We start from the raw sequence: 12,656 nt of genomic DNA on the forward strand, positions 1-12,656 counted from the left end.
CAGTGATAGTGAAAGTGCCACATACGATCATGGAGGGTATTCTTGATGTGAAGGCAGGACTTTGTCTCCACAAGGACTGTGCACTGGTCACCTCACCAGTACTGTCAAGGACAGATGCATCTGCAGCCGGCAGATTGGTAAAGATGAGGCCAAGTGTGGATTTCCCTCTTGTTGGCTCCCTCACCATCTACCGTAGACCCACCCAGTTTAGCAGCTATGTCCTTTAGGATCTGACCAGCTTGATCAGTAGTGCTGCTGAAATCCCCCACCTCGAGTATATTCTGTGCCCTTGTCACCCTCACTGCTTCCTTCTCATGTTGTTCAGCGTGGAGGAATCCTGAATCATCAGCCAAAGGGATGGAGGGGATGTGATAATCTCCCAGTCCTGCGGTGCTCATCCATCGGACTCACATAAGCGCGCGCACACAAACACACACAGACACTCGCAAACACTCAAACTCATAAGCACATACACACAGAGCTGCACATACAGAGACAGACACATACTCACACACAGATATAACATAGAACATAGAAAAATACAGCGCAGTACAGGCCCTTTGGCTCTCGATGTTGCGCCGATCCAAGCCCACCTAACCTACACTCGCCCATTATCCTCCATATGCCTATCCAATGCCTGTTTAAATGCCCATAAAGAGGGAGAGTCCACCACTGTTACTGGCAGGGCATTTCATGAACTCACGACTCACTGAGTAAAGAATTCACCCCTAACATCTGTCCTATACCTATCACCCCTTAATTTAAAGCTATGCCCCCTCATAATAGCTGACTCCATACGTGGAAAAAGGTTCTCATTATCAACCCTATCTAAACCCCTAATCATCTTGAACACCTCTATCAAGTCACTCCTAAACCTTCTTTTCTCCAATGAAAACAGCCCCAAGTGCCTCAGCCTTTCCTCATACGATCTTCCTACCATACCAGGCAACATCCTGGTAAACCTCCTCTGTACCCGTTCCAGTGCCTCTACATCCTTCCTATAGCAAGGCGACCAAAACTGCACACAATACTCCAGATGCAGCCGCACCAGAGTCTTATACAACTGCAACATGACCTCCGGACTCCGGAACTCAATTCCTCTACCAATAAAAGCCAGTACACCATATGCCTTCTTCACAGCACTATTTACCTGGGTGGCAACTTTCAGAGATCTGTGTACATGGACACCAAGATCCCTCTGCTCATCCACACTACCAGGTATCCGACCATTAGCCCAGTACTCCATCTTCTTGTTACTCTTACCAAAGTGAATCACTTCACACTTAGCGACATTGAACTTCATTTGCCACCTTTCTGCCCAGCTCTGCAGCTTATCTATATCCCGCTGTAACCTGCCACATCCTTCCTCACTGTCAACAACTCCACCGACTTTCGTATCATCCGCAAACTTGCTCACCCAACCTTCTAGACCCTCCTCCAGGTCATTTATAAAAATGACAAACAGCAATGGTCCCAAAACAAATCCTTGCGGAACACCGCTAGTAACTGCACTCCAAGATGAACCTTTACCATCAACTATTACCCTCTGTCTTCTTCCAGCCAGCCAATTCCTAATCCAAACCTTCAACTTACCCTCAATGCCATACCTCCGTATTTTTTGCAGTAGCCTATCATGGGGAACCTTATCAAACGCCTTACTAAAATCCATATACACCACATCAACCACTTTAAGGTTTGTGAGGCACGACCTGCCCTTCACAAAACCATGCTGACTATCCTTGATCACATTATTCCTATCCAGATGTTCATAAATCCTATCCCTTACAATTGTCTCTAAGACTTTGCCCACAACAGAAGTGAGACTCACCAGCCCATAGTTACTAGGGTTATCCCTACTCCCCTTCTTGAACAAGGGAACCACATTTGCTATCCTCCAGTTTTCTGGCACTATTTCTGTAGACAACGAGGACATAAAAATCAAGGCCAATGGCTCTGCAATCTCCTCCCTTGCTTCCCAGAGAATCCTAGGATAAATGCCATCAGGCCCAGGGGACTTATCTATTTTCACTCTTTCCCGAATTTCCAATCTCTTCCCTACATATCTCAAAGCCATCCATTCTAATTAATTGTGACTCAATATTCACATCGGCAACAATGTCCTGTTCCTGAGTGAATACTGATGAAAAGTATTCATTCAGTGTCTCCCCAATCTCTTCAGCCTCCACACGCAACTTCCCACTACTATCCTTGACTGGACCTATTCCTACCCTAGTCATTCTTTTATTCCTGACATAAGTACAGATACACACAGCAATACAGACACACACAGGTACAGAGACACCCACTATGCGTGTATTGCGTGATACAGAGAGACACACACATACATAGACACAGAATCACACTCATGCACACCCACACAGCAATAGACACACACACACACCTACACAGATAAAAACACATATGTATGCACACATAGTCATACAAACAGAATTGTACACGTAGCTACACACACACACACACACGCACAGATGTAGATACACACTTACATGCACACAGGTATATACACATGTGTGCAGACTGGTACACACAGCCTCTCACACACACTCAGAGAGGTACACCCACACACATGGACAACACAAAACCAAACGCTGCAATAACTTACAGAGTCATACAGTGCAATGTAAATGGAGAACCCAAAGGTGTCCTTGAGTTGGATCTTGCCTGCGACCGTTTTGCAAAGTTCACTGGCTGTAGTCGCTGAATCAATGGAGATTGAACAGCTCAATCTGCTCATCAGGGTCACCGTTACTTTGATGGGACCTTTTTGTTTAGTGGCCTGTGGGAAAGTGAAAAAGAACAATCTGTGACCTCACACACCACCATGTTCCCCCTCCCCATAACTGACCCCTGAACCCCCCCACACTCATCCCCCCTCAGATTGATCCCCACACTGAATCCTCCTCAGTCTGACCCCCCCCACACTGACCCCTGATCCCACCTCACACCAATCCCCCACACTGACCCCACCCCCAAAACAACCTACCCCCTCACACTGACCATCACTCAGACTAACCTCTGACCTCTCTCCACACCAACCTGCTCCCTCAGACTGACCCCTGACCCCCATCACACTGACCCCCATCACACTGACCCCTGACCTCCATACACCAACCCATCCCACACTAAACAACCCCCGGCCTCCCCATGGCACTGACCTCAGCTCCAATGAACATGCCCCACCCCAGCTGCTGAAACCTATAACCCAAACAGATGCCACCCACCCCCCCAGGTTGGAGTATGGTGGTTTATTCAGGCAGTGGTGTGGCCAATCCTGGGGGAGGAATCTCATGGGATCTGGGCAGACTGATGGGTGCTGTTCATCCAATCCCCTCTCAGCACAGGCCTCTGTCATATGATCATCACCCACGTCAGCTGACTGCTTCCAGGCGTGAGGATGAACATTTTAATCCCCCCGGGGACCTCCTAGTGCGTCTGTCCCCTGACCAGGTGCCTACAGCTACCTCTCCCAATCTGTGGAGACCCCATTTGCCCTCAGCATCTCGGTCCACTGTATAAAGCCCAATCTTGCAGCTCAGGCTCAGGTGAAGGATGTGAAGGAGTCTCGCTGAACTTGGCACTCACTCCCTCCCCTGCTCACTTATGGTGTTTCCCTGCCATGTCCATACCTCTAGCTCCAAGTAACTCGGTGGTTTTCTCCGAGCTCCATTTGCAACGGTACGTCGCAGACGTTCAGCACAGTACACAACGTATCCCTCTGGCCCATCGCGAATGAAATTACGCAAATACTGATAAAATAAACACAAATCAAATACATTCTTCTTAGGCACAGGAAACATTCTGCACATAAAGTATGATTTATCTGGTTAGCATGCAAAATAATACTTTTCACTGTACCTCAATACATGTGACAATAATAGGCCAAACATGCTGCCCCCTAGTTAACAAATATCCCAAGTCCACTCCACCTAACCTAGTTAAAAATCACCACAACACCAGGTTATAGTCCAACAGGTTTAATTGGAAGCACTAGCTTTCGGAACGCTGCTCCTTCATCACTCATCCAACCCCTGATGAAGGAGCGTCGCTCCGAAAGCTAGTGCTTCCAATTAAACCTGTTGGACTATAACCTGGTGTTGTGGGATTTTTAAACTTTGTACACCCCAGTCCAACACCTCCATACACCAACCCACCCCACACTAAACAACCCCCTGCCTCCCCATGGCACTGACCTCAGCTCCAATGAACATGCCCCACCCCAGCTGCTGAAACCTCTAACCCAAATCTCCAAATCTAACATCTCCAAATCATGGCCATCTAACCTGCACATCTTTGGATTGTGGAAGGAAACCGGAACACCCAGAGGAAACCCACACGGGTCGTTGGCCAAAGGGGGAATCCAACCTGAGTCCCCGGTACTGTGAGGCAGCAGTGCTAACCACTGAGCCACCATGGCTGATAGATAAGGAAGCGCGTCTGAAATCTCCGAGGGACAGACCTGCAAAGTTGTCGGTCCATCAGAAGGGAATGGGGGAATCTGGGATTGGCGTTTGCGATGAGCACGGAACTGTGCCAAAGCCAGGGAAAAAGCTGAGGAATTGGCAGACTTTCCAATCCTAGTTGGGATTGGCATCTCAAAGCAGCACCAGTTCAGGTTGGGCTTCAGCCTGCTCCCCGCTTTGTCTGACAGGACAACTGTGAAGAAGGCACCAGTTAGGATCAAACATAAAATTCCTGCGGCTACACACGTTGACCATCGTCCAAGTTGGAAAGGGACTCAAAAATGAAAGGGGTGTGCTGCTGCCTTTTCTTCCAAGTCAGTTTATGTGACATATTAGCAATAGGAACAACTCCACTCACCCAATCTCAAAGGTCAAATAAAACTGCCAAAGGTTCAATCAGCCAATTCCCCAGAAGAGGCTGCCCACAGACAAATGGCAAATCAATTCCCAATTCCTATCTGCGTTTACTTCACAAACTAGCCTCCTGCACAGACATGCACGACAAGGGGGAGGCATTGGCCTGAGGGCAAAGCATTAGAGAGCAAACATGGGGCAGGGAAGACGGTGAAACTAACCTTTATAAACCCGTCAGTGGGTGGAAAGCAGCCAGCGCAAAGACACAGCAGAATCCATCCTCTGGCGTTAACGTTCGATTTGGGGCAGGCAGTCAGCTGCTTACAGATTTGACAGTAAATCTCATCCCTGCAGCAAAAATAATCAGAATTACAAAATAGAGGGGAATAGGTCTGAGGGATCAGTTCAGAGAGAGAGAGAGAGAGACAGGGGCGAGGACAGAGACATTCCTGGCATCTAATGCTCTTTCAGTTGCCTGCTGACACAATGGCATCATGATCTGGGGACAGGTCTTACTCCCGGGAGCCCTCCCTGTTGGCATCCACTTCAGCCCAACAAAACAATTCAGTGGGAGATTAGCACGAAAATCAAACCGTGACTGGGGCGAAGACAGGAGGAGCACTGTCACAATCGTGAGAGCTGGAATTCGGACGTTTTCCCCTCAGAGGAAACCCTCCCGACGATTTTAATGATCAGAAGAACGCATAGAGACAATATAAAATACAGGGTACCATTCTGGGGGGGGGCCCGTGGGGGCTGTTGTAGTGAAATGGTAGTGCCCCAATCTCTGATCCAGGTGGCCTGGGTTCATCTGCTCCAGGAAGTTGTGAAAAATAACCTTCATTCTAGAGGGAGTGCAGGCACAGAGAGACTGGGGAGGACATCTATAATCCCTTGCAGGGCAGTTTGACAAAGTAGTGAATAAGATATGTGGGAGGTTAGCTTTATAAACAGAGGTATAGAGCACAAAATCAAGGACAGGCTGGTAAACATTTCTAAGATGCTGTTGTGGCTACAATGGGACGGTTATGCCCAAGGGGTGGCATGGTGGCTCAGTGGTTAGCACTGCTACCTCACAGCACCAGAGACCTGGGTTCAATTCCATCCACGGGCAACTGCCTGTGTGGAGTTTGTACATTTGCCCCATGTCTGTGTGGGTTTCCTCCCACAGTCCAAGGTGCCCGGGTTAGGTGGATTAGCTTTGCTAAATTTCCTGTAGTGTCCAGGGATGTGCAAACTCGGTGGATTAGTCATGGGAAATGCAGGGATAGGGTCGGGGGTTTAGTCTGGGTGGAATGATCTCAGTGTGAGCTCAGTGGGGCCGAATGGCCTGCTTCCACACAAGGGTTTCTAATCCTAGGCACCATACCACGGGAAGGAGCTGGGTGGGGGCGGGGGGAGGTGCAGAAAACGCTCCTGGTGAGGAGACACTTTTTTTATGAGGGGGAGATTGGATCAGCTGAGGCTGTTCACCTCAGACAAGGTCGAGGGAAGATTTCCTGGAGAAATTCAAAACAATGAGGTGTCTGCACAAAGCAGATGGAAAGTAACCATTTCGGTTCGTAGAAAAGCTGAGAATCAGAGAACCCCAACCTAAAATCAAATCAACCAAGGCCAACACTGATCACAGCATGTTTAGGCAGGCAGCGGTGAGGATCTGGAAGGGGCTACCTAACAGTGAGTTGGAGGGAGATCGGGGTGGCACTGTGGCTCAGTGGTCAGCACTGCTGCCTCACAATACAACGGACCCAGGTTCAATCCCAGCCTCGGGCGACTCTCTGTGTGGAATTTACACATTCTCCCCGTGTCTGCGTGGGTTTCCTCCGGATGCTCCGGTTTCCCCCCACAATCCAAGATGTGCAGGTCAGGTGAATTGGCCATGCTAAATTGCCCGTAGTGTCCAGGGTATGTAGGTTAAGGGCATTAATCAGGGGTAAATGTAGAGTATAAGGTCTGGGTCGGTGTGGACTTGTTGGGCCGAATGGCCTGTTTCCACACTGTAGGGATTTTATGATTCTAAGATCCGATCGTGATTTTCCAAAACCTAACAGTGCAAGGCCCACAGGGAAAAGGGCAGGCGACTGGGATTAGCTTCATAGTTCATCCAGAGAGCTGGCACAAGTGCAATAGAGCAACTGACGTCCTTCCATGCTCCAGCTATTCCCAAACGTTGCTATTCAGAGACACAAAAACCATCTTGCACTCATCAGGGTGAGGTCGCAAGAAACCCAAGTTAGAAAGGAACACCAATTTACGCAGCCTGAACAGAAGACTCTGATTGGTTGGATTGTGGTTGTCTCAGAGATGCAGCAGGAATCGTTAAATATCAGTCTTGGTGAACTGATGAAACTCAGGCCATGGAGGTAGCCTCTGATTGGTTAAGGTATTGCCATGAGACATAGAGTGAGGATTAGAAATCTCCGTAACCCGCTCCTCAATGATAAAGATATAATTCCATTTGCCTACAAAGTTCAGAACCTTACATGTGAATAAGTATCACGTTACACGTGTAGAAGGGTCATGCTGTAAGCCTAACATTGGTTTCCAGAGTAACTCTTAGCACAGTCAGGATTATTTAGCCAATCCTGCCCTACTGCAGAATCATATGCCATGTTACACACCATATCTTGAGGTTGCAAGAATAGGACAATGCATCATTTTACATAACTGCTGATTGCTGGACTTCTTGAACTGCTACAGTCCTTGAGCACTGGAACACTCTCAGGGCTGTGAGGAGGGTTGGGGGGTGGGGGTGGGAGGAGTTCTGGGCCTTTGACAGTGGAGGAATGGTAATGTAGTTCCAAAGCACCATTGTGCAGGCCTCAGAGGGTAAGTGGTGTTCTCCAGAGCCCCAGTCCTTCTGGTTGGTAGAACTCAAGGTTTGTCAAATCTCCTTCCTTAGTTGCTGCAGTCATTGGTGGATACAGTGCCAACCGAGCAGGCTGCTTGGACCCAGATAGTGTCGAGGCATTTGAATGTTGGTGAGGCCATACCCATCCAGGTGTGTTCCAGGGGAGTATTCCAGCACACTACTGTCGATGGTGGACATGTACTGAGGAGTCAGGAGATGAGAGGGACACTGCAGAATTCCTTATTTGTGACCTACTCCTGTCACCTCATTATTTATATGGGCTGAGCTAGTTCAGTTCCTGGTCAATGGTAACTCCTCCAGGATATTGACAGCAAGAGATTCAGTGATTGAGAGTCAAAGGGCAGTGGTTAGGCTCTGAATTGCTAGAGAGGGTCATTCCCTGGCACTTGTGTGGCACAAAGGTTACCTACCACATGTCGGCCCAAGCCTGCCAATTGCCCAGATCTGAAAATGGAACTGCTTCAGTACCTAAGGCGTTGTGAATGGTGCGGAACACTGTGCAATCATCAGGGAACATCCTTATGATGGAGGGAGGGTGATTGGTGAAGCAGCTGAAGATGGTTGGGCTAGGACACTGCCCTGAAGAACTCCTGCAGAAATGTCCTGGAACTGGGGTAACTGATTTCCACAAACATAACTATCCCCCTACATGCCAGGTATGACCCCCCCCGCCCCCCACCATCAGACAGTTTTGTTTCTGAATCCCATTGATTCCAGCTCTTTGATGCCACACTCGGCCAAATACAACCTTGATATCAAGGGCTGTCCCTCTCCCCTCCCCCACCAGAATTCAGCTCTTTTGTCCATGTTTGAACCAAGGCTGTAATGAGGTCAGGAGCTGAGTGGCCCTGGTGGAACCCAAACTGGGCATCACTGAGCAGGTTAGTGCTGAGCAGGTGCTGCTGGGTAGATTTGCTGATGACACCTTCTATCACTTTACTGATGGTCGAGAGGAGACCAACTGGGTGGTAATTGGTCGGGTTGGATTTGTCCTGCTTTTTGTCTACAAGATATAACTGGCTAATTTTCCACATTGTTGGGTAGATGCCAGGGTTATAACTGTACTAGAACAGCTTGGCTAAGGGACCGGCAAGTTCGACAGCACAACTCTTCAGTACTATTACTGGAATGTAGTCAGGGCCAGTAACCTTTGCAGCATCCAGTGTCTCCAATCATTCCTTGATATCACATGGAGTGATTGGAATTGGTTGAAGATTGGTATCTGTGATGCTGGGGAGGCTGAGATGGATCATCCACTCAGCATTTCTGGCTGAAGATTGCTGCGAATGTTTTAGCTTTATCTTTTTGCAGTGATGTGCTGGGCTCTTCCATTAACGGTGAGGACATGTGTAGAGGCCCTCTCTTCAGTGAGCTGTTTAATTGCCCACCACCATTCACGGCTGGAAGCGAGCAAAGGCCTCCAGATTGGACATCACTGTGGGTCTGTCGTGCCAGTGGGGCAGGACATGCCCAGGGATGGTGAGGGTGGTGTCTGGGACATTGTCGGTAAGGTTTGAAGCCATGAGTATGACTATGTTCAGGCTGAGGCTTGACTAGTCTGTGAGACCGTCCTCCCAGTTTTGGCACTAGCCCCCAGATGTTAGTGAGGAGGATTTTGCAGGGGGGTCAACGGAGCTGTTTTTGCTGTTGGTTTTCCCGGTGCCCAGGTCAATGCCAAGTGATGACACTATTGTGCATCAAGTCTTAAATGTAGGCCTTCTCTGAGGGGCATTACCAAACCAGCTTTTATAAGAATCATCAATGGTCACCATTAGACTAGCTTTCAATTCCAGAATTATTAATTGATTTTAAATTCCACCGGGTGCAGTAGTAGGTTTTGAACCATGTGGTCCCTAGACCATTAAGGCTGTACCCCTGGATTACCAATCAAGGGGACATTGCCACTACAGCACTGCCACAGCCTTCCCTCAAATGGATGTGAGTTCACATCCCTCTATGGTCGCCCTCAAAAATAAACCTCAGGTATTGCTGAAAATTCTGACCAGGCCCTGCCTATTCCAGCTCACACTGGGACAGGGACCAGGAGTGAAATAGCTGCATCACACATCGAGCGGGAATTACCTGATGTTCGGTCGGGCAATAGCATTGCCAATGATGAAATGAAGTTTCTCCAGGTTTGACATCGGTCTATCTGTGATGGTGCTTTCACCTGGATACATGTCCTGTCCATGATTCTGTGGAACCTGTGGCATTAACCAAAGGGACCAGGTTAGCCAGAGAGCTTTGAAACACAGTTCCCAGCATCACAAAACAATGAGCTGACTTGGAAATATATCGCCATTCCTTCAGTGTCGCTGGGTCAAAATCCTGGGAGTCCCTCCCGAAGGGGAGTGTGGGTCAGGCAGGCAGCTAGCTCACCATCACCCTCTCAAGGGACAATGAAGGAAGAGCCTCACCAGATCCCGGGATTGAACATTTGAAAGTTGACTGAGTCCAGGAAGTGGAAGATCTTGTCACTGAGAACAAGTAGAGTTTAGTCAGTGTAACATCTCCAGAGCTATATTCTGAAGAGAGGGCTGTTCAGGTTTGCAAACAGCTCTCTACAACCTGAGAAAGGTCAGTCAACTGCACCATGAGCTGCCATCTCCACAGTCCCCTTGCTGCCACTCCAGGATGTGGGAGGGGGGTGGGGTTGAGGAGGGAGGTGGCAATTGGCTAACCTATCATCTGGGAAACTGATGAAAGAATAGATCATTGAGAACCAGTGGGGTACAAATTTAACAGTAGGGCCTCTCTTCACATCACTGACCAATACCACCACCAGCCACCCACACCACCACCCCCTCCACACACACAGACACACCACACACACACACAGACACACACACACACACAGACAATCACACTCACACACAGACAATCACACTCACATAGACACATACACACACACACACACACAGACAATCACACTCACACACACTCACATAGACACATACACACACACACACACAGACACTCACATTCACACACACAGACACACTCACATAGACACATTCATACACACAGACACACACACACACACACAGACAATCACACTCACACACACACACACTCACATAGACACATACACACACACACACAGACAATCACACTCACACACACACACAGACAATCACACTGACACATACACACACACACACAGACAATCACACTCACACACACACACAGACAATCACACTCACACACACACACACACACTCACATAGACACATACTCACACACACACACAGACAATCACACTCACACACACACACACACACTCACATAGACACATACACACACACTCACATAGACACATACACACACACTCACAGACACTCACATTCACACACACAGACACACTCACATTCACACACACAGACACACTCACATAGACACATTCATACACACAGACACACACACATAGACACAGACACACACTCACACACACAGTCACACAGAACATAGACACACACACACAGAAAGACACTCACACTCACACACACTGACACACTCACACAGACACAGACAGACACACACACATATACACACACACACACACACTCATGCTCAAGTAGCTGGAGGCTCCTGAGATGGCAATTATGGGTTAGGATGGAATTCATTGCCCAGGAGTCAGGGTGAATTCAGCTGATTTTGGGACAAGATGGGAAGATGGGAAGACGGATGTGGGAGGAGGGCGGAGTCAGTCACTGTCAAGAGGGTGGGGGTGGGAGGGAGGTGCTGGCATCAACAGAGAAGAAGCTAACTGTCCTGTCCAAGGAATTGGAAGTGACGGGGAGAAAGCTCCTATTTCATGAGGAATGCTGTAATCGATGCTTGGGAGGCTACCACCAGCCACCCACTCCGCCCCCCCACGCCCCCCCCCCACACACACACAGACACAGACACACCAACCATCCTCCCCTGACTGCTCCTCCTGTCATCTGAAGAGTCAGGGAATCACAACTTCGTTACAGCACAGTGTGGGGCCATTCAGCCCATCTTATCTGTGCTGGACTATTTGAATGAGCACTTTGCCTATTGCCAATCCCCCGTTCTGCACATCCCTCCTTTCCATACAGCTCACATGGAGTCCTAGCCCATCATTATTGGTGACTAAGAGATTAACACTTGGATAAAGACATGGACTGTTGTTACAGAGGCGAACGTGCATCAGAAACATCCACAAATAGCAACAACAACAAATGCGACCTCCCTCTGTTTGTTGCTGAGGCTCTGAGGGGTGCTAGGCCTCTTACTGAGATATTTGTATCATCGATAGTAACAGGTGAGGTTACAGGTGATAGTAACAGCCAGATGACTGGAGGTTGGCAAAGGTGGTGTCACTGTTTAAGAAAGGTGGTAAGGAAAGCCAGGGAACTATAGACCGGTGAGCCTGACGTCAGTGGTGGCCAAGTTGTTGGAGAGAATCCTGAGGGACAGGATGTAGATGTATTTGGAAAGGCAAAGACTGATTCAGTATAGTCAACATGGCTTTGTGCATGGGGAATCATGTCTCACAAACTTGATTGAGTTTTTTGAAGAAGTAACAAAGAGGATTGATGAGGGTAGAGCAGTAGATGTGATCTATATGGACTTCAGTAAGGCATTCGACAAGGTTCCCCATGGGACACTGATTAGCAAGGTTAGATCTCACGGAATATAGGGAGAACTAGCCATTTGGATACAGAACTGGCTCAAAGGTAGAAGACAGAGGATGGTGGTGGAGGGTTGTTTGTCAGACTGGAGGCCTGTGACCAGTGGAGTGCCACAAGGATCGGTGCTGGGCCCTCTACTTTTCATCATTTTTATAAATGATTTGGATGCGAGCATAAGAGGTACAGTTAGAAGTTTGCAGAAGACACCAAAATTGGAGGTGTAGTGGACAGTGAAGAGGGTTACCTCAGATTATAACAGGATCTTGACCAGATGGGTCAAAGGGCTAAGAA

The 12,656-nt window shown here is 48.5% G+C and overlaps 1 protein-coding gene across 1 annotated transcript in view; it reads right to left on the reverse strand.

Moving 5' to 3' along the window:
* The window catches only part of LOC132821379 (unconventional myosin-VIIa-like), a 140,813-nt gene that overhangs the window by 54,120 nt on the left and 74,037 nt on the right, over nt 1-12,656 (reverse strand). The window contains exons 26-29 of the mRNA XM_060833960.1: nt 9,790-9,911; nt 5,057-5,183; nt 3,648-3,767; nt 2,624-2,797 (exon numbers count right to left, since the gene is read on the reverse strand). Coding sequence (XP_060689943.1) covers nt 2,624-2,797; nt 3,648-3,767; nt 5,057-5,183; nt 9,790-9,911 — 543 coding nt within the window. The remainder of the gene's footprint in view (nt 1-2,623; nt 2,798-3,647; nt 3,768-5,056; nt 5,184-9,789; nt 9,912-12,656) is intronic.

Source organism: Hemiscyllium ocellatum, chromosome 13 (assembly GCF_020745735.1).
Source record: "Hemiscyllium ocellatum isolate sHemOce1 chromosome 13, sHemOce1.pat.X.cur, whole genome shotgun sequence".
NCBI classification, from domain to species: Eukaryota; Metazoa; Chordata; class Chondrichthyes; order Orectolobiformes; family Hemiscylliidae; genus Hemiscyllium; species Hemiscyllium ocellatum.